Source organism: Gastrolobium bilobum, unplaced genomic scaffold (assembly GCF_033153095.1).
Source record: "Gastrolobium bilobum isolate Gb01-03AN ecotype WA unplaced genomic scaffold, APGP_CSIRO_Gbil_v1 utg3798, whole genome shotgun sequence".
Lineage (NCBI taxonomy): Eukaryota > Viridiplantae > Streptophyta > Magnoliopsida > Fabales > Fabaceae > Gastrolobium > Gastrolobium bilobum.
The window spans coordinates 48,692-72,214 of NW_026895871.1; the positions used below are offsets into that span (position 1 = coordinate 48,692).

Genomic DNA, 23,523 nt, shown 5'->3' on the forward strand with positions numbered 1-23,523 from the left:
TCTCCCAATCCAGCACGGCCTCAATCTTGTTCGGATCCATTGCAACTCCCTCAGCAGAAATAACATGCCCAAGAAACTTCACAGACTTGAGCCAGAACTCACATTTGGAAGGCTTCGCATACAACTTCTTCTCCTTTAGCACTTGCAGAACAGTTCTCAAATGCCCCACATGCTCCTCCTCCATCTTGGAGTAAATTAAAATATCGTCAATGAAGACAATCACAAAATGATCCAGGTACAGCTGGAAAATCCGGTTAATGTAATCCATGAACACAACAGGTGCATTGGTGAGACCGAACGGAATCACCAAGTACTCAAAATGACTATATCTCGAGCGAAATGCGGTCTTCGGGACATCCTCCGGCTTCACCCGAATCTGATGGTATCCGGACCGGAGATCAATCTTGGAATACACACAAGCACCCCTGAGCTGATCCAACAGATCATCAATCCGAGGAAGGGGATACTTGTTCTTGATTGTCACCTTGTTCAGCTGCCTGTAGTCGGTGCACAATCCCGTCCTTCTTCTTCATAAAGATAACCGCTGCTCCCCAAGGAAACACACTTGGTCTAATGAAATCTTTCGCTGAAAGATCCTCAATATACTTCTTCAGCTCTGCCAACTCCGGTGGCGACATCCGGTATGGAGCTAAAGAAATCGGCCCCACACCAGGAAACAGGTCTATGGAGAACTCTATCTCCCTCTGTGGCGGAAACTCGGGAATCTCCTCAGGAAACACCTCGAGGAACTCCCTCACCACAGGAATGCCGGTGATGTCCTCCTGTGTACCACTCACCAAACCTCCTAACATGACATAACCAAATGCCCCTGCTCTCAAGGCTCTCCTAGCCTGCAGCAACGAAATGTACGGCGAGGAACTGGCTGTGGAATCACATGGAGACAACACTACACGCTTGGCACAACAGTCAATCATCACATAATTTTTGGACAGCCAATCCATGCCCAGAAAAACCTTCAAGTTGGCCATCGGCAATCCTATCAGATCCACCGAGAACTCACGGCCATCCCACTGAAACGCCACATCGCGATGAACAGTGGTAGCATCACATCTTTCTCCTGTGGCGGTGGTCACCCGCAGCAGTGGAGAAAGCACAGACATGGGCAACTCAAGCCCCACAGCAATCAGGGTAGCAACAAAAGAATGCGTAGCCCCAGAGTCAAACAAAACATCAACAGCTGATGTACCAATCGTAACAGTACCTCTGACAAGGTTCGGAGCTCGATCCGACTGCTGACGATCCAGAGTATAAACTCTCCCAGAAGATGGTGGCACTGCCGGTGCCGAAGTAGGTGGAAGCGGAACCATCTGAAGTGGCACTGCCTGCACTGCAGTAGCCCTCGCCGTTGCCGACGAACAGTCTTTGGAGAAGTGGCCCTCCTTGCCACACTAAAAACAAATCAACTGGCCGGTAGAACACGACCCAAAATGAGTCTTCCCGCATCCCGAACACTTGGGAGCAAGAGGTCTCGCTGCACTCCCCTGAGCAGAAGTCCTCTTGAACTGACTCGGCGCCTGCCGAGCTGCCAACTGTTTACCCTTGCCCTTGTTCCCAAACTTCCTGTCTCGCCAAGAAGTTGAACTACCAGCTGCAACCTTCGTCGCTTCAGCAACCTTGGCCTTCTTGGCCTTACACGAGCTGTAGTAATCTTCAATATCACGACACTACTGAACCAGTGTCCCAAAGTCTCTAGAAGCAGAACCAACTAGGTAACCAGCAATATCCTCACTAAGTCCCCTGCGGTACTTAGCAGCCAGAAATGTAGGAGTAGACCTCGCCATCCTGAAGTGTGCAAACTTTACCAACTGGTTGAACTTAGCCAGGTACTCGTCCACAGACAACGAGCCCTGAACCAATCTGTCAAACTCTCCCTGCTTCCTCTCCTGAGCGTCATATGGAAAGTACTGACCCAAGAAGAAATCCTCGAACATAGGCCAAGTCATCACATGACCCTGCATCTCGTAGACATGAGAAAGGTTTGTCCACCACTCATGGGCATCGCCCTCCAGCATGTAAGTAGAACATCAACTTCCGCAGATCTGTGCACTGCATGACCCGAAATATCTTGTCCAACGCATGAAGCCAACGCGCCGCAGCAACAGGATCAAAGGATCCATCAAAGACAGGTGGCTTATGCTTACGGAAAGCATTCAGCCGACGATCGATCTCATCACGATCCTCAACAAAAACAGGGACGGTCTGCATGGCCCCCGTAAGGTGACTACCATCTCCCATCTGACTCTGAGAGTCATCCTGCAGACTGGGTGGAGGTGGTGGTGGTGGCGGTGGAGGAGGTGGCGGAGGAACATGACCAACATCAGGGCCATTCCTCATCTCCTCCAACATGACTCTAAACATCGTCATATTCGCCAGACGGTTGGCCTCCAACATGTCCTCAGTGGCCTTCCTGTTCGCCTCTCTGACGGCGTCCAGCATGGCCTGGTTTGCCATTCTCATGGCCTCCTGGTCGGCTTGTCGGGCAGCCTGCATCTCAGCCAATGCAACCAGGACAGGATCGGGCCGATCCTCCGAAATCTCGCAGTTTCTCCCAGGTCTTACCATGACTCTGCACAAGTTACACAAATTATGAGTTAATCAGGCCCACGCAATGTGGTCACATATGCATTATCATAATAATACTCGACGGAGCAAACACACAAAACAGACACAACCAAACATCCTAATCATTGCAATACATACAGGCTTTTCCCTTGAACCGTTGCGCTGATACCATAAAATGTAACACCCCGCGTATACCCGGAATATTCACATTACATTGTATTAAGCGGTGCTTAATTAAAAATGCGGAATATTCTTTTTCTTTTCAATTATGACGTCATTATCAATTACCAACTTGATTACTTAATCAATTTCATAAAATATCGCCTGTATGTAAATTGCAACAAGACATCTACTGAAATACCTCAATATATAAATAAAGTGTGTATCTACATCACGGTATTACATCTCTTAATCCGGACAATATCCTGATACATTATTACAACACCAAAAGACTCTAGACATAATCAAGACATAACAATACTATGTGTCATGGACAATCCCCATGCTCACCAAATAAACATAGTAAACAACCAGTCTCAACATAAAAATCCACAAACATAACTGAAGCTATAAGCATATAAACAACATGCAAATCCAACATCCAATCATGGCAGCATAATATAACAGCAATCTAACTCAGCTCCGGCCTCCTACCGCCTGAGGTCTCAACATTACCTGACCCTGAAATAAGTATTCCCCAAACGTGGGTTGAGATCTCTAAATAAGAAATCTCAGTAAGACAAGGGGTCCTCAAGGATCTTCCACCCCAAGCTCACTTACATGTGCAATATAAGTTCTAAAAGCATTTATATCATTATCAGTTCCAACACTATGTAATGCAACAGATATCTATGGCATGTGTGTAATCACTATCTACTGGCCAGAGAAATGTAGGAATACGTCTTTTCCCTACATGTAGTACAAGGAACACCGCTTGCACCTCACCCACAACCTCACCATCTTGTATGTTCTACATACTCAGGCTTACCGTATAGGTGGAACACCTCCATGCATATCAACAAGGCACTAACATACAATAGCTCAACAGCATTTCCAAAACATCAAAAGCATGTAACACAGCATGCATATACCATATCCTCATGGAACATGGTGGAACCACAATATGGCTAAACCGAGGACACGAAAGCTTACCTCTAAGCTAGCTATCCAATGCCACAAGCTCAAAGTCCAATCACAGCAGATCACAATCTGATATGGACCAAATATAAATCGATAAACATGTACCACATGCATACAAATTAAAGACAACGCCTTCTCATTACGTTTTATGTCTTAAAGCTTTTAACAATCCACAAGCCCTTAATCACATGATTCTTGCTTAGTCCATTAAATACAGAAGTTCAACTTCATCAATCTAGGGTCCACAAACCCCCAATAGCCTACTGTACACACAGCACAGCTACTGTTCTGAGAAATCCTAGAATATCCGGATATTCCTCGGGACCATATCCGGATATGCAATATCTGGATATCTCACTGTCCATATCCGGATATGCAATATCCGGATATACAGATTCACATATCCGGATATCCAATATCCAGATACCCAAAACTCCATATCCGGATATCTCATATCCGGATATCCAATATCCGGATATTCCACGGGCAGATATCCGGATATTTCACGACAGAATGCAGTTTCTGCACTTTCGTGAAGATATCCCTTAAAGGTTCCCTTTTTACCGATTTTATACACCTAATCATGCATTTCTAGGTGTGTTAAGCCTTACCCAACAACAAGTTATCATCTTTTAACCTTAACATGCATCAAGCTTCCATTTTTAAGCCTTAAAACTCAAGTTAAAGGTTGATACACATACCCCAGCTCAAAACAGAAGGAAAGGTTGCCCTTTGGAGCTCACAAACAGTCTCAAGCTACTGTCACAAGAGGATGCACGAAAATGTACAAGAAAGGTTGACCCTTTAGCACAAAAGATCAACACTTGGACCACCAAAAACCAAGACAAGGCTTCTCTCAACCCAACCACCAAGGTTAGCCCCCACACAGACAAGAATAGTGGCTGATCACTCAGAAAATGGTGTCTTCCAACCTCCCAAGGCTCACTCAAACAAGAACAAGTGTTTATGAAGAAGGTTTTAAGAAGAAACAAGCATAAAATGATCACAAAGTCTCAAAATGGAGATTATGGCAATGGAATAGTATAGGAGGTCAGCCACCAAGGAGAAACTCACGCTGGTTTTCTGTTATCTAGGGTTGTGAGCCCTTAAATGAGTATAAATAGTCCCAAGCCACTTAAAAGCGCAGTATTAACTTTAATTTCTACGCTTAGCATTTTAAACCCAAACTTTGGATTATGAAACTACACATTTTTTCAAGAATTAACATATTTTTCTTATAATTTTCTGAGCACCTTTTCGGTACGCGCTTTTCAGAGCAAGTACCGGTTTCTAGCACCAGTTCTCATTATTTGGACTTAAAACTCGTTTTACAAGTCCTATATATTATTCTAGTAATTATCCTCAAGATTCAACCATGGAATCCTCAACCCTTGGGTTGATTAAAGAAAAGAGGAGAGAGAAAAGACAAAAATTCTATTAATTTCAAAACTATAAATTCAAATTCAAACGAAAGATGATCCACAAGGTCCCTACAATCGTCCTTTTAACCCCTAATCATGCTGGGCTTTGGGCTCTCCAAATCCATCCCAAAATAAAAGGAAACAAAACAGAAATATTAGCTCTGGCTTCATGTACACTGGGTTCAAAATTATAACTTAAGTTCAAACGTAAAAATAAATTTCCAGCAAAACACGTCCATCTTGGGCTCAGGTTTCGACCATCTTTCCGTCTGGATTGGGCTTCAGTAGCTGAAATAGAGATTGTATCCCTATCTGTTAGCTGCAAAACGCAACAAGAACGGAGTTAATCGAACATCTGTAGAGTGAGATATGGCCAAAATACGAAAGTAGTGTAAATCTGAAAAGTTATGACGAAAATCAATTAAACCCAATTAAAATCTAGAATTCTGATTTGACCCAAAAGACCTTTATTTAATTCAAATAAATCCTAAAAATACCAACCAAGAGTAATAAATAAGTGTAACAAAATATGTGTTATCATGGTGCAACCGGATGATGTGGAGGTTCAGGAGAACCTAAAGACTCTTGTCGAACCACTCAAGATTCTCGATCGTGGCGAGAAGCAGCTGAGGAGCAAGATCATTCTGATGGTCAAACTGCAGTGGACTGGGAGGACTCCTGAGGAGTGCACTTGGGAGCAAGAGGACGAGCTTCTCCGGCAGTATCCCGACTTTCGAGATAGGTATGTTTCTGATTTTGAAGACAAAATCCTAAAAAGGTGGGGTGAATGTAAGAACCCGCACCGTTAATTAAGGAAGTTAATTAATTTATTATGTGAAATTAGGAAATAATTCCATAATTGAATTTAATAATTATTATGAGGCTTAAATAATATTTGTAAGTGATTAATAATGCTCAAAGTCGCTTTTCTGACGAAAAATGCAGATACCGGTTCTGTTACTCAGTATAAATGCATACCGGAGAAGTATCCCGAAAATTTACGAAAAGTGTGTATATGTCACTAGAATAATATATAGGACTTGTAAAACATGTTTCAAGTTAAAATAATGAGAACTGGTGCCAGAACTAATATTGGCTATAGAAAAGCGCGTACCGGAAAGGTGCTGCGAAAAATAAAATAAAAATATGATAAATCTTTAAAAAATGAGTAGGTTCAGAATCCTAAGTTTGGGATTAAAATGCTAAGCGTAGCTATTAGCGCTAATACAGTGGGTTTAAAATTTAAGTGGCTGATATAAGGTCTTGGAACATGATCCTAGGTCTATTTTGGTGCCTCCTTCGTAGGAATTTTCTGAGTTTGGGCTCTCCTTGCTGCCTTCCTCTTCCTTGCTTGGGAACTCACCAAAGAAACTACCTTTCTTTCATTTCTCTTCACCTAAACACCTTGGATGTGTGTGAACAATCATTGTGGGTGGGAAAGTGGCTTCTTTTCTGAGTGTGGCTGCTGTCTTGTGAGGGTGAGTGTACTGCCTTCTAGTTTTGGTGAGGAGTGAGCCTTTATCTTGGTTGTTGTAGCTCCAAGAAGCTACCTTTGTGAAGAAAAGACCCATCTTTGTGTGCCATTTTCGTGCACCTTGTGAAGTCAGACTTGAGGAGCTGTTGGTGAGCTCCAAGAGCACCTTCTTGCTCTATTTTGTGCTTGGGTAAGTGTCACCCACCTTGATCATGAGTTTTAATGGTTAAAAGTGGAACCTTGATGCATGTAATGAATTAAAATTAATAACTTAAGGTTGGGTAAGGTTAAACACACCTAGAATTGCATGTTTAAGCCTCTGGAATCATGAAATGAACCACCTTTGGATTGATATCTCGCGAAAATGCAGAATCTGAGTTTTGTCGTAAAATATCCGAATATTGGGTTAGAAATATCCGGATATTGATATCCGGATATGGATATCTGGATATGGGGTTCTGAATATCCGGATATTGATATCTGGATATTGCCAGACAGATATCCAGATATTGATATCCGGATATGCCCCAACGAATATTCGAATATTCTGGGTTTTCGTGAACAGTGGAGGTACTGTTCATACAGAACTGAGTTATGGGTTCGTGGACCCTATGTTGATGAAGTTGAATTTCTGTAATAATTAATGTAAGTCAGAATCTAAGTGATTAAGGGCTTGTGGCTTCGTGAGCAGCCTAAAGACATGGAACGTATGGAAATGCGTTGTCTTTATATTGTATGAGTGTGGAGTTGAATATTGATATGTTAATTGGTCCATAACAGATTGTGATTCTGCTGTGTTTGGACTTTGAGCTTGTGTGGACTCTTGGTATTGGATAGTTAGCTTGCAAGGTAAGCTTTCGTGTCCTCAGTTTAGCCATTGTTGGTTCCATCATGTCCCATGGGGGAATGGTTTATATGCATGATGTTGTTTTCATGTATTGTTTTGATAAATGCTATTGAGCTGTTATATGCGAGTGCCTTTATGATATGCATGTGGTGTTCCACTTATACGATAGGCCAGAGTATGTGGAGACATACAAGATGGTGAGGCTGTGGGTTAGGTGCAAGTGGTGTTCCTTGTACTTATTGTGGGGTTGTAGACGTACGTCCTGCATTTCTCTGGCCAGTAGAATAGTTAAAACACACATGGCATAAATATTTGTTGCACTGCATAGTTTTGAAACTTATATTGTTAAATGCTTTTGAACTTATATTGCACATGTAAGTGAGCTTGGGGTGGAAGATCCTTGAGGAATCCTTGTCTTACTGAGATTTCTTGTTTAGAGATCTCACCCCACGTTTGGGGACGCTTATTTTAGGTTCAGGTAACTTGGGGGCTGATGCCTCTAGGGGCAGGAGGCCGGAGCTTAGCTGATATTGATGTTATATGATGACATGTTTGGTTGTTGGATCATATCTGCTGATGTTATGCTTTTAGCTTGTTATTATTATGTTGCTGTTGTTGAGATTTTTGTGGGCTTTGTTGCCTTATTTGGTGACATGGGGTTTGTCCATGCCACATTGATGCTAGTACTTTTAGCTTGAGTTGTATAAACTATCAGGGTTGTCCGGTCTACGTGTTGTAGTTCCGTGACTAGAGACACATTGATGTTAATTTTATATTGAGGTTTTTCAGTTAGCTGTCTTTTGCAATTTACATACAGGCGACGTTTTGAAAATGATTAAGTAATCAAGTTGGTAATGATTAACGACATCATAATTGAAAAGAAAAAGATATTCCGCATTTTTTTTAAATTAAGTGTGGCTTAATACGATGATATGAAAACAAACCGGATATATACGGGGTGTTACATCCTTCAAGTCTACTATCAAATTACTTTCGTGCCCTTGCCCTTTTGGCTTCGCGGGTCTTTACCTATTCAACTTCAGTTTTCCCAACAACTTCAATATTTGATTCTCATTTTCCTGTTTTTGCATCATTCTTATAGAAGTAAGTTCTCTTTCACTCACCATCTTCATCATTTCTCCAGGCTTCACTTCTTCAAGTGCGTCTACTCGCATTCTCTCGATTTCTGCTTCTGCTTGCTTAATTTAAATGCTATTTCCTGCTTGTTATTTCTTGATACACTTTAAACTTGCCGCGTGTGCTGTTCTGTCACGATGAGTTCTGGTATTATTACACTTGCACCTTCAGTATGCCATTTGTTCTTGTCTGATTATTCTTCATTCATTTACATTACATTGTTTACGTGAAACCTCCTTGCTATTTATTTATCTTCCACCATATCTTAGCTTGAAAATTTCTTCTGGTATGGGTGAGAGGAACTTCACTACTCGAGGGAGACCTACTTGCCCTCGCGTCTTTGGTCGTAGTGATGAATTGATTGCTGAGGAAGAAGAAGGGTTCGCAGAGGAAGAGGAAAGGTTTATCCAGAACCTACAATCCGAGGGCAGAGGTTCTGGTTGTTTGGTAGACCTCGAACCGAGGAGGACAGTCAAGATGCATTATTAGGAGGTTATCGAGGCGGAGGGAGCATGGGGCATCCTCATCCCACCCCTCAATCCGAGGGCAAAACCGAGGTCTCCACCGTAACTTAGGGATTTTACCAAGACGTCCTATTCATAATCTGGGTCCAACCTCATTTCCTCCATGTTCGACCCCCGCTCCAACTTATAACCCTGCTCCTCATTCCACTTCTCATCAAAGCATGTCAGCTCACCCGAATAACAAGAGTCTAGAGCCCTGCTTCAATTGCGTTTACCTTAGTGCTCAGTTTGTTGAGAAGAGGAATGATTTCATGGCCAACTTAGTATTAGGCAGTTGTTTACACCATCCCGGCTCATCTACCTCTACCTCTCTGGTTGAATTAGACGATTCGTCAAGCTCTTCTTATAATAGTTTGTTTAGTTCAGGTACGTATCTTCTTTGCTACGTACTTTTCTTGCTTTTTAATCCTGCCACTTTGTTGTTCTAGGTATTTATGGAGTCCCATTCTGCAGAGTTAAATGTGGAGATTTCTTCTTCCAGCCATAGACCCGAAGCCGAGGTGAGCCCAGCCGAGAAAGGCTCTGCTCCTGTTAGCAGCGATTTCCATGTGTTACAGAAGAGGTTTTGAGTTTTAGGTCCAATATGACCACTGAAGTGGTATCCAGGCTTCCAATAGGCAACCCGGTTGGGTTCAACACCTTTACCCCTGCAGATGATGAGCCTATTTGCTCGGGTGGGAATCCTGAAGAACCACATTCTTTCTTCTTCTTGTTAGTACATAGGTGTCCTAGAGACAATCTGAGAGTCAGATAGACCCATGTACTTCTTTATTTGTTATGAATATATTTTATGAATAAAAGCATTATTTATCTTGTTTCATATTGCATGTCTCAAATATTGAATATGAGTAACTGGATAAAGCCCTTGGAATGGAACGGGTGTCACATTGAGGATCTGTGATAGGGATCACGATCATGAGGACTCAATGACACCACACGTCCATTTCCAGAAATATGTTCCTAGTCTAGAGATACTGATAATGGGCATTGGTTATCTCGGGTAAGACTAGCACAACTCAGCTACTTGCATGGAGATGCAAGGTAGAGTCCTCGTGAGCTACAGACATGGAGATGTCTTAGCTGACTCGTGGGTGGACCTATTGGAGAATAGCTAGCACTGAACTGACCCACAAAGAGACACTACAAGGAAATCTCACAGATAGTATCAATAGGTAATGTCTCTTATTATTTGGGTGTGTCTTTCCTTAGACCTGACGTTGTCGTATAGACATGTGCTATGGAAGGCTTGCTTTTATTGTATATCTTGTCTGCCTGAAAAATGAAGACTCGTAGGTATACTCTTGGGCATGCCCTAAGGACTCAGGACTAGTGTGAAAAGCTAAAGGAATTCGTCAATCTCTGTGAGAGATTAGGTTATCCGTAGATCGGTGAAACCGGGATGACATTTACGGGACTCGGGAATCTATGCATAGTAAAGGAGTCATGAGATGGCCCGCTCTTTAGAGTCCGTAAATGAAGATTTCCTATTTCGGAAAAAGCTAACCCTAGACCGCAAGGGTTGATATGTTTTCCTTGACCTAGGTCAATGGGATGAATAACCGAGACGAAGGGACATTTCACACGGTAACCAAATATAGGTATAACAGGTTGATCATTCGATGAACTCAACTAGCTCTGGGACAACAAAGCATTGCTAGTGCTTTGTGTTGTCATTAGATGGATTGGGCCTAATGGGCTCAAGCCCATTTACGTCAGTGGCTATGTTGGGCCTGATGGGTCGCACACAAAAACACCTTAAGTTGTCTTGAATTCTAGCATGTGTGTTTTGGGCCCAATAAGGCATAATGGGCCTAAGTTGGAAAAGTCCACATATTGGGCCAAGAGAGAGTAAGTGGCATCATGGGTCAAGTTGGACTTGATCCATGATGTAACCTAATTAATTTAAATGTTAAATTAATAAAATTAAATTGAAATCTAAATTTCGAATTTCGAATTTCGAATTTGAAATTTGAATTTAAATAAAATTAATTTAAATTCTAATTTTAAATTTCGAATCTAAATTTGGAATTTAAATGTGACACCCTCCCCTGTATGCATCCAAGGGAAGTGTCAGCTAAAATCGATTAGAGTCGCAACGTTATCGTATAAACTTCTTATTCTGTAAAAACATTTTGATGATACCAATTCAAATCTCGCCTGGAAAACTGACTTCGTAAAATAGAATCAGCAAGTAAATTTTATAAAAAAACACTTTCGCTGTGCAACTCTGATTTCTCTTGAAAACAGTGTGCAACTCAAAAATAACTTAGCTTGCTGAAATAATAATTTTCCTGTAAACCTGTCTGTCTTGCAAAAATCATAATAAATCGAGTTTTCAGAATTTCATTGTAAAACTTATATAATCCGAAACTAGACATGTGGGGCTTCAGGTTCATATAAATTATAGCCCATTCGGAGTCCTTTAGCTCCCGAAACAGAACTCGCAAAGTACTAGATAATTCAGTGTATTTTTCCAAAAACCTCCTGACTTGTAAAAATCATAATAAATCAGGCTTATAAGCTCTGAACATAATCTTTATATAATCTGAAAGTACACAACCGGGGCTTTACATACATATAAATTATACCTCATTCGGAGGTCTGTAGCCCCAGAACGACAACTCGTAAAGTGCTCGCAACAACGGTTCAAAAATATGAATTTTAAATACAGCAGAATTATTTTTGCAAACTAAATACTAGACATATAAAAAATTATGCTACGTTTCTTTTCAAAACAGAATATACATCATGGCATGCCATCCTTTAAGAAAATACACCAAGGTCAAATAATCAGAATACAATCAGCAGAAACAGTGAGCAAACAACAAGGTTGCCAACAACATAACTCAAACAGATTTATTCATTTGATCATGTCATCAAACACCTCTTCAAACGCTTCTAAGTCCTCCTGCAATTTATAAAATTGAGCCCCCGAAGGGGTGAGAAAAATCCCAATAGTGTGATAGTAAAATGAGTAAAGCAACAATATTAGACTAGGCATAGAATTCCAAAACAGTCGCATCAACCTATAATCTTCTGGACAGATGCTAACATATAATCACAGTGCGTATATAACGCCAAAGTACCAATCATGGTGCGTATATAACGTCATGGTAATGTACGCTCATAGCACTGCAGTGCACGTACTAACATACACAATGGAGATTCCATATTGGCTCCCATCAAGGTGAATTCCAACTGTGGCCTATGCGGACTGAATCCAAGTGTCCCATACCCTGGTACCGGAGGGATGCCTATATGATGCGTGCTTATTCATATGCTTATATTATAATTCGGTTTCCAAACTGGATGCACAATGCTGTATGCCATGATATGCTTCGCACACACAAAAAGAAACAGATGAATTATGATGTATTTATGCATGACTAGATCATCATCATAATAGCATATACTTCATGTACTTTTAATACCAAACTGCCGCATAACAAGTACTTCTCATAACAGAAGTTACTATACATTATATAATTTTTCCATTCTCCTAAATTCTTGACTCATCATCTATTTCAATCTTCTTAAATTAAATTAATATACCGTCACTACAAAAAAAAGATTGTTTAGCCACATTTAAAAACGTGGCTAAGTTTAACAAAAAACGTGGCTAAACCAAACTACCACACTTTTGCCAAATGTGGCTAATCTTGGCGTGGCATTTATTTGGCCACATTTCTTTCCTCACTTTGCTACTGCTGTCATGAGTGTGGTAGCATTATATTTGCCACGGTTACTTTTATATTAGCCACATTATAAATGTGGCTAATTTTTAGGGAGAAAATAAAAAAAATAATACATTTTTATTTTTTTATAATATGCCTCTATCCAAATTCTAATTTTTTTTTTGCTGTCATTTAAAAAAACAATAAAACAATTGAAAGCACTTAATACAGAGCATGGTTTAGTTTCTATCCTGAAACTATCTAGCTTATAAGGAAATAAAATAAAGCCCTGTGAGAAAAATTAGCATCAACTCGGTAAATTCAGCAACACGTCAAATCTTCTTTATGGTTTTATAATAGCGTTGCATTGTCAACATTTCCATTGTATAGAACTCACCCAAAACATATACAAAAGTAATGGATCACTTGGACACTCAAAATCTATGATTCATGTAAAATAAATAAACAATAGCCATTAAATTTAGAATAAATTATAAAAAACAGAAAACTTATATACTTATTTCCAAGTTGTTGGTGTAATTTGATGATTAATTCAACTTCCTCTTGGGTGTAGTTCCCATGATTTAGATCTGGCTTCAAGTAATTCAACTAACGAAGTCTGCAACTTTTCCCACACCTTGTTAAACCTGCAACAAAATAGAACCGAAGACTCATCCACACGTATATATAACAGTGTTAGTTACTTATTAACTACACTTCAAATAATCAATCCCAGATTTTAGATTTCTTATTCCTTATTAACAAAGCTGAAACTATTGGTTTATGGTACATCCAGTTTCTTCCTTTTTCTCTTCAGTTTAAAACTGGAGATGCTCAGCTCTCAACAAAATGAGAAATACATTTGGGTATTGTGGATCATCTACTTCAGATTGAAGTTGCAGAAATCAGTCAGGGTGTAGGGGTTTTAAAGAGTAAACCTATTCTTTAATCTTCTTCTGTACTATTTTTTTACTCAACATAGATAGGGTTGGCAAGGACATTGTTCTTCTAGGACTTGCAAGTGATTATATACTTGCAGGATCTGTGATATAAAGTTGAGAATAATTTACATGGCCCAAAACTATGATCTTTCAAGTTCTCAACAGCCTAAGGACAGCTCTTCTTATCTCTGACTATTATTCAAGGCAACATATATATTAATGCAAAGTTTGCGGTTAATTGCAGGGTATGTTAAAGAATGGGAGTCTAAGGAAAATGGCACCTTTTTCTTGCTTCTGCCCTTGTTCATGAAAATGGTACCATAAATCATTGCCCATTATTCCCATAATATGGTTCCTCTTTCCTGAAGAGCATGGACTTTGTTCGAGAAGGGCCATTGCGCAACCGAACCCTTCGTGAAGCCTACACATACATAAAGGGACCATCAACATAATAAGGTAGAAGAAATTGATTGTATGATGGAAAAAAAGAGATATTAAAAAAAAAGCTTCACAAATTGGCATCTACTAACCTACATGAATATCTATCTACGCATCTTTGATTAGGAGCATACCCAGATCAACAAAATTGGTAAGAACTTGACAATGATTTTTTTCCACAAATTGCAAACTTATCTCTTACACATACACTACTTTATATTAGACATTCTTAACTTGAATCTGTAAAGTAGCATATGGTGTCATCAAATTAAATTTTAAAATTCAAATAGATAGTTAAGCATGCCGATTTTGACCAATGTATATAATAACTCACATCAAATTGGTATTTCTTTGTGGCTGCTTCAGCTGGGAAAGAGATTAAGTCAAAAAATCAAAAGAATCTGATTAAACAAGATGGGTGACTAGGGAAGTCTAAGCCAGCCATTCTACTTTTTGTAAACTTCTTGTATTCAGTAACTTGGATCCTGTATGGATATCATGGAGGTGAAGCAATAGTGTAGTAATATTCATACAAATTGTACAATGGTAAGTTGGACTAATAAGTTTATTAAATAATAACCTGCTTTATATCCATCTCGGTAATTCTTCCATCCATGTTTCTGTTACACCTAAAGTAAAGCAAAGCAAAAATTACAAACAAATTTCAAAATTGTGAAGAGAAGAGTCTAGAAGAGGACTTTTACATGTCAAAGAAGATTCGCATTCTTGAGTTAATGGAATCATCTTTCATCCGAAACCAAAATGTATGCAATTCAGTTTTGGTGATATTGAATTTCCAATCCTCGTTTCCTCTTAGTGCCCTTAGCAATTCGTTGGCAAACTTTGATGATGACAACATCCCTATACAAAACGACAAATTTGTAAGTGAATAAATAAGGTAGTGGTTGGAAACATCATGTGGTTGAAAAATCCTGAATAATTTAATCAATAGAAACAAGAAAGAGTGTGGAGCTCATTGTCATAAGTTGGAACTAGGGTTTCACCATAATTTTGTTATTGCATGATGTTATTTTCCCAAAGTTCTCCAAAAGCACAAGTTTTACATATTTATCAAATTATTTCTTCAGTTTTTAAAATCGTTTCACAAGTTACAATAATTTTATTTATTATTTATTTTTTTATTTTTTATTCTTTTTGAGTAAACTACAATTTTGGTACCTAAAAGATTAAGTTGACATCAATTTGGTCCCTGAAATCTAAGTGTTATCAATTTAGTCCCTCAATAATAAGAAAATGGCACTAATTCAGTCCCTCAATCATAGGAAGTTGACATCAATTTAATCTCACGGATTGTTACAGCATGGAAGGATGGTTTTGATGTCACTTTCCATTATAAAGGGACTAAATTGATCTCACCTATCTTTCATGGACTAAATGGATGTGAGCCCAATCTTTTCGGAACCAGAATGGATTATTATGCCTTTTTTTTCTTTAAAAAAATAGGGATATCAGCAGATTGTATGCACTAGTTCGTGAAAGTGGCATTATTCTTTGATGTTAGTACCCTAACTGAAGGATATTGAACTGCAGAATTGACTAGGGAAGAGATTCAAAATTTCCTAGTAAATCATTGTTATATTAATTACAAGTTATGCATAAATAGGAATGTGCTCTTTGAAATTCGAATCTTATCTATGACTTATGACTTCATATTAAAGAAAAAGACTGAGGCAACTTTTGAATGTGCTCTTTGAACATATCCAGACTGAGGCAAGTGAGATATTCACAGTAAAAAAACCAATAATCTAATAAGAGCATTGAATGCAGAGGGAATCATGCACGTTCCAATGCGTAAAAAAACAAAAAAACAAAAAAAAGAGAAAAAAGGTACTATATATGCTATTACCAGTGAATGTCTAGAATGTGGCATAGGGTAGTATGTGTCCTCAGAAATATAGAGACCTAAATCTCAATGTTATTAACAGTTATGTCCTTAAAACTAAAACTTAATAAATAGCCCAAATCTCCAAACTGAGCTACATACATAATGACTGAACCCAAATCCAATTTGTTCTAGCCTTGCAACTAATGCCAAATCAATAGCAGACAAAATGTGTGAGCTTACAATACCTCAGACAACAATGAGTATGCCATTAAGATCATCAATGCAATTTCACGAAACTTGAATGCTTGCAGGTATATGTAGAGGAAAATTTATTAACGTATGCAAACGAAGTTATATTTTTTTATAACTCTATAACTCCAAAATAATTTTAAAAAACATATTATCAATTAATATTTTTTCCCCAAGTTGACAGTCTTCTCCGTCAACATCTGCAGTAATAAGAAAGTATAGAGTTTGCAAACGAAGTTACCTATCTCAAGTAATGGATTTTTCTGGATTTCCCTATATTTAAAGTCAAGACAAAGCACTGAAGCTCACTAAATCGTGCATTCAAGATGAAAATTTTCAAACTATTATAAATGAACTTTCAAATGAGACTGATTTCACTTGTAAAACGTTCCTATAACTCAATTTTTGACCCATTAAAGTGAACTGACTTAAATTATAATTTACAGTAAGATAGTTACATTCATGAGCATATTGGAAATTGCATAGTTAAGATAAAATTTTGGAACTTTCTAGTTTAATAATATTGTAAATAAGCTTTCACATGCAATGATTGCACTAAAAAATAACTGCTTTAGTCCAATTGTTGCAGAAGAATTATGCAGAAAAATGTCGTAATTTCAATTGGATGCCTAGATCTCATTCCTTGGAAATGTCCTCAAGCTTAAGGTACCAATTATCCTGTACACAATTCAAAACAAACTTTAACAATATATATTTCACTTGGGTATTTAATCAAGCATTATTTATGCATAGCCCCAATTAACACCAATTTTATCCCTAATGAAAACTTCTCCCAAATCTTAAACATGACTGCTATTTAACCTATTATCATTCAAAAAGATGGATATACTTGGAGTTTTAAAGGTAACCGTATACATACAAACACCTTAAATTTGAGTTTTTAAATTAAAATTTATCCCAACCTAAAATCACAAGTAAGATGTAGAGAAAGATAACCACAAATTTGTAGGTGAAAAAAGTTAGTTGAGGGTAAAAAAATCATTAGTGAAACAAATCGGATGCTTCTTTTGCACATAGGAATCTGCAAAATGTTAATCCCATCAGCCATCTTTTGAACATAAAGCAAGAAATATATGAATCTTACAAACACTTCTCACGTCATGCTTCCAAGGCCTTGGTATATAAATGATAAAAGTTAATAAAAGTTAATTTCTATATCCTTAAACAAACAGGTCGCAAACCTAAACCAATCAATCACAAGATGGAAATGGATATATATTTAGGTTGAAATTTGGCAACTCAATTAGTGAAACCTTAGGCTCTGACATAATGTGAATCTAACAAACAATTGAACATCAATGACAAAAGATTTAACCCTATATTCTGCATATAATTGGGTTTAACTAGCCACGAATCATGAAAACAACGCAGAGAAGGTGGAGAACAGAGTACCAAGAATGAAGGACGAAGAACCAAGGTGGAGAACCGCTCTTCAAAGAAGGTGGAAATCTTGAAGCGTGTATTGATCTTTGTTGAGAGAAGATTGACAAAGTAATACAACTCTGAATCGGTAGAGAAGCTCAAAGCGTTCTTCCTTCGTGTTATGCTGTGAGCTCTTGTCAGAGAATTAGATGGAGCGCATAATTTTGCTAATTTCAGGGAAAATAAAGAGCGAGTCTGTGCGAGATGTTTTTTTTCTTTTTATTTTGGATACAACGACATTTTTTTTCTAGTTACCAAACTGTGCAGTGCATATTTTCTTTTTCTTTTTATTTAGGATCTTTTAAAACGTTCGCAGTTTTCAGTGATTTTATTAAATGTGGCAAATTGATTGTCGCTGAACGCCGTGTTTTTGGTAGTGCGTCTTAAGGTTTCATTACCAAAGGTTACCACGTGACAACACCCAAGTTTTCTAGCATGCAACTCCGGTTTTATTAAAGTCATTAACTAGATGCTTCCATCTTAAGGTCTTGGCCGAATTATATGGTTCTCTTCCTATTTTAATTTTCTGACTTAGTACTAAATTTTACCACTCACTAACAGATAAAAAATTTCAAGTTTTCCTAGGCATACATGCACGGTTTGGACCATTAATAAGAGACCTACAATTTCTCATTTACATACATTGTCCTCATGTCTAAGGAATGCGCTAACTAATCTTAAGCATGCTGTCTACTTATTCATTACATGGTTAAGGCTAGATACTTCCTTCTAATCCAACGAAACGGCTCTACACATGATGAGGGCTATTTTTCAAGCCCCAAAATCGGATCTTAGTCATGAACAAAACCTTCTAGTAGGCTGCCTTCAACAATTTGTCACACATGCGAGACTCAATTAATTTTTCTAATTCAAGAAACAATCCAACAAAATTTAAAGAGAGCTATTTCCATGCTCACAAGATATCGGTTTAGGCTCACATGCCTCAAGTCCTATGGCTGTACAAAATGACAGAATTAAGGAAAGGAAAATGGCCAACATAAATTATCCTCCTAAAGTATTCAATTCCTTCTTTAACATAACGACACCTCTCTCCCTTAGCCATGAATAATTACTTTATAGCATGCTGTCCTTATGGACTCAAAACATGCAAGGTTAGATTATTATACTGATTCAAAAGAGCAGTCCTAAAACATGACAAGGAGCTCTCTTCCAAGCTCCACACGGTTTTTCTTTTTAGGGTTTACAAACATCAATTCTATGGCTGCTCGAATGGGCAGAAACAAGGGGAGTGAATAACAGAACAATAATCCTCCACTGTCACACATACAATCCGAAACAGAGATGGTGAGAGGAGCTTGAAAATGAGTCCTTACCTCCTTGCATGTACATTAAAAGCTCGCTTTTCAGCCAAGGGGGCAGTCACCAAGGGTTGTGCTAGCATCCTCACACTCCCAACACCCAAGAAGTCGAGCAGAAACAGAATACAGAAATGGGTCACCCATACGCTCATGTGCAAAAAAATCAGAGAGTGAACAAGATGGAGGAATACTCACTTGTTCTTGCATGTAAGGGAAGATGGGTCAGGACTTAATTATAGCGCTCTTCCTTGCAAGGAATCGAGTTTTCAGCTCCTTGAACTTGGGGTTTGACCGAGCAATGGGGAAAAGAGAGGAACGTAAGCTTGAGTGTTGATGTCCTCCTCTTTGGACTAGCGGCTTAGGGAAGGATGGGATGAGGGCTAAATTATTTTCTGGACCAAAATGCATGAGCGACCAGAATGGTGTCTCTTTCCTTTGTTGTGCGCCCAAAGAGAAGAGGGTGTGATAGAAAAATGGCCATTCTCTTGACCAAAGGCTGAACATGCAATCAGAGGTGTGTGTTTTTCCCTACATTATGCGTACAAGGAAGAGGGAGATGTATACGAGGGCAGTTTTCTTGACCAATAGAGACGCATGCAATTTAGATTTTACCTCTCATTTACTGGACACATAGGATATAGATAAAGCTGAATTAGTTTAGCACACAATGACAACCACTTAAGTTGCTTTCTCTCTTCTTGTTAGGCGCACATGGAGAGGAGAAATAAGGTGGGGCTGATTGCATTATTTTTTTTTGGACAAGTGTCACCAAAACCTATTTCCTTTCTTTCTTATTGATTACACGTCGGCTAGGGCTGATGGGTTTGATTGGAATTGCAAGAAATCAACTTGTTTTCTCACCATCCTATGCGCATAAAAAGGAGACATAAGGGTGGAGGGAGATTGCCAAGGGGTGCTATTTGGCCAAAGGGGAATGATCAAGAGACTTTCTTAAGGTAATCTTAATTAAAGGTTAACTAAGGGATCATGAGATTATAGATTTAGGGCTGAATTGACCCTTCTTGTAACACCCTCCCTTGTATGCATCCAAGAGAGTTGTTTGCTAAGCGGAATAGAGTTCTTAACGTCCTTGCTTTGATACTGAAAAATCATTTTTGATGTTGCTAATTAAAAGTTATAATTGAAATCGAGTCACTTACAAAAATCAGAGTGCACTTTCAAAATTTCTTAACTTGCTGAAAATATTATTTTCCTAGCAGACGTTGCTGTCTTGAAAAATTTGCATAAAATCAAGCTCAACGATCCACAAAAATTTTCTTTGTAATATAGAAACTAGACATCTGGGGCTTCGCCTACATATATATTATATGCGAATCGGAGAAGAATAACCCCATGAAACAAAACTCGTAAAGTACTCCAAAAACTCAGTGTATTTTTCTAGAAACTTCCGGACTTGTAAAAATCATAATAAATCGGGGTTTCAGAATTGCATTGTAAGGTTTATATAACCTGAAAGTACACAAATGAGGCTTTACGTCCATATAAAATATACCTCAATCGGAGGCCAGTAACCCCAGAACAACAACTCGCAAAGTACTCACAAAAACAGTTCAAAAATCCAAATTTTAAAATACAGCAGAATTATTTTTGCAAACTAAATACCAAATATATACATATCATGCTACGCTTCTTTTTCAAAACAGGATATACATCCTATCATGTAATTCTTCAAAAGATCTCACACTATTACTCAATTAAATCATGTCCAACGCCTAGAAAGTAAAACATAACATAAATTGGATATCGGAACGGCAAGAACATCGTGCATGATTCTCAGGATATTATGCATAAACATAATTACATAGTTCAGCAAGGCTTCATCAAATTTTCAGAATTCAATTCCCAAAACAAGTTTACTAATCTTCATAACATCTTATTGCATATAATCTTTCAGTATCTAATCCAACAGAAACAGAACTAACAGCAGTAATCCTCAAACAGCAGAGCATCAACCAAGTACTTCCAATGACATGCGTTATCAAATATTTCTTTATCTTCCTGCAATTTATAAAAATGCAGCCCCCCGAAGGGGTGAGAGAAATCCCAGTAGTGTGGCATTAAAACCAATACAACAACAATATTAGACTAGGTACAAAATTCCAAAACAGTCGCATCAACATTTAAATTTCCGGACAGATGCTAACATATAATCAAGGTGCGTATATAACGCCAAAGTACTAATCAAGATGCGTATATAATGCCAAAGAGTACATTCATAGCACCGTCGTGCACGTACTAACAAGCACAGTGGAGGTCCCTCCCTTAATGGCTCCTCAGAGGGTTCTAACTGCAACCTATGCGGACTGAAGCCAAGTGTCCCATACCCTGGTACCGGAGGGATGCCTATATGATGCGTGCTCAACCGTGTGCTTATATTTATTATATACTTCAGTCTCCAAGATGAATGCATAATGTGGTATGCAATGGCATGTTCGACCCACACGCAAACAGACACAGGTGAAACATGATGTGCATAGGCATGACTAAATCATAATCATATAGCATATATCTCTTGTATATGTAATACCAAGCTGCCAAATAACAAATACTTACATAGGCAGAATTTCCCATCAAGACAAGTCCAAAGCAGAATACATATATCATATAACCGAATACTAAGCATAAAGAACATGTGAGCATCAGTTCAAAATTTCATACTCTAGCTAATAGTCACAGTAGGTCTCACCACCAAACACATACAGATTCAGTTATTAATAAGTTGGGGCTTAATATTTTTCCTTTACCCAAATCCTACTCACATTAATTAAGCATGAAGATTAACATTTTAACACACCATCTTCGGTTTTCCTTACTCATATGCCAACTAATTTTCTGACTTCACACTACTTATCAACTTGTCAATCAACAACAAAAATCCAAGATTTAATTAGCATACAGAATCGGTTTCTAAACCCTTAACATCAAGCATAAATTCTGATTTTTACCATCCTACCTACAAGACTTAGGAGGGCAATTTTTTTAGGTCTTCTAACATGCTGTTTACTTAGATTAACACACATGCCAGGTTCAATTTATTTTCTAGTACTTATACAAAGCCGTAACAAAGGAATAACAATTAGAATTATCCTCCCAGGACGTACTTGGGAACCGAGACAGGAAAAGGATAGAAAGGTTTTGAAGTTCATTAGATTCACTTGCTAGCATTCTCTATTATTGTTGTGTGGCCGACCAGAGTTAAGGAAAGATGGCGACAGAAATCTACTTCCTAGGTACATAAGTCAAACCGAAACAGAAGAAATAAAGGAAACTCGATTCATACTTTATTACCTCTTTGCAACTGGCCCAGGTTCCACAATCGGACAAGTAGATGTCCCCAAGATTGGCGTTTTAATCCTTACTCTTCTACTCTCCTAAGGGCCTGGTTTTGGTTGCAAGCAAAGTTGGTTATTTACTCTTCAAGGACTGGGTTCACAGCTGCATGCAAGGAGAGCTACTCCATCAATCCACTTCATGAGATGAAAAACAAGGAGATCAAGAAACATCTCACCTCCTTGATGATGGTTGTTTCGGCTGGAGAGGATGGGAAAGAGAGGTGGCTGTGAACTTAAATTCGGTTATGCATACAGAGGGATTCCTCATCAGCCGAAGGTGTGGAATGGGACAAGGAACAACAAAGAGTTTCTTCACCTCCTAGGTATGTCTTCGGCCGAACAGATGAAGAGATGGAATGGAACTAGATGATGGTACTCATTCTGATACATGCCACAGTTTGGGGAAAGGAAGAAGAGCCGTGTTTTTGTTTCTGTTTCTAAGGATAAACATCCAACTTACGGCCCCCTTCAAACAACGCCTATAGAGAGAGAAAATGGAGATGTGAGAGGGCTGATTTTCATGCTACCCAAGGTCAGAATGTACTTTGCTTTATTCTCCCTTATGCGCACAAGGTGAAGGGAACGACAAGGAGTAGTTCTTTGATGTGTTCTTCACTATTGGTACCTACGGTCATTTGGGAAGAGAGAGAGACTTCATTGATTCTGGATGGAAGGGTCAGTAGTGAGTTTTGTGGCTTGTTCCCCAACGCATAGAGAGGAGAAAAAGGATGAGACTATGGCCTCACCATCTGACTCGAAGTTTCACCAAGAATGAAACAACATCATGCTTGTTATTTCCTCAAATGTGCGCACGGTGGGAGGAGATACAACACTAAAGGATGTGATACCATCCACCAATAGAAAGACATGCATTTAAAATGGACCAATAAGGAAACATGCAGCAAAGTTTTCTTTCTTCCCATTGGCTACAAGGAGGGGCACGCTGAATGACTTTGAACAAGGGTACAAGCAATCAGAATTCCCATTTTTCTATTACACCATGCGCAAGAAGGGATAAGGGAAACAGGGTTGATTCTAGACCAATAATAAGCTGACATGTAGAACTTGCTTGGGATGAGATAAGGAGTCATGTGGAGAAAGTACCTTGGGCTGATTTTGGCTCCTCATTTGGAG

At 38.7% G+C, this 23,523-nt stretch overlaps 1 protein-coding gene across 6 annotated transcripts; it reads right to left on the reverse strand.

Annotated features, from left to right (window-relative positions):
* Window positions 1-11,821: 11,821 nt before the first annotated feature.
* LOC133296538 (respiratory burst oxidase homolog protein B-like) lies at window positions 11,822-23,209 on the reverse strand. 6 transcript variants are annotated; one of them, XR_009749518.1, is made up of 7 exons: window positions 19,052-19,648; window positions 14,884-15,040; window positions 14,760-14,808; window positions 14,514-14,545; window positions 14,023-14,162; window positions 13,318-13,447; window positions 11,822-12,034 (listed from the first exon to the last, which is right to left on the reverse strand). XR_009749518.1 is itself a non-coding variant. In XM_061495544.1 (7 exons), the coding sequence occupies exons 3-7, from the start codon at window positions 15,036-15,038 to the stop codon at window positions 13,410-13,412; spliced, it is 414 nt and encodes a 137-aa protein (XP_061351528.1). In that variant the 5' UTR covers window positions 15,039-15,040; window positions 22,346-22,436; window positions 22,566-23,209; the 3' UTR covers window positions 13,138-13,409. The 6 variants fall into 6 exon arrangements, 4 of the variants coding, with proteins under 4 accessions (XP_061351528.1, XP_061351526.1, XP_061351527.1 ...); XM_061495544.1 differs by lacking the exons at window positions 11,822-12,034; window positions 19,052-19,648 and adding exons at window positions 22,346-22,436; window positions 22,566-23,209 and having other exon boundaries at window positions 13,138-13,447; XM_061495542.1 differs by lacking the exon at window positions 11,822-12,034 and having other exon boundaries at window positions 13,138-13,447; window positions 19,052-19,126; window positions 19,232-19,650.
* Window positions 23,210-23,523: the final 314 nt, after the last annotated feature.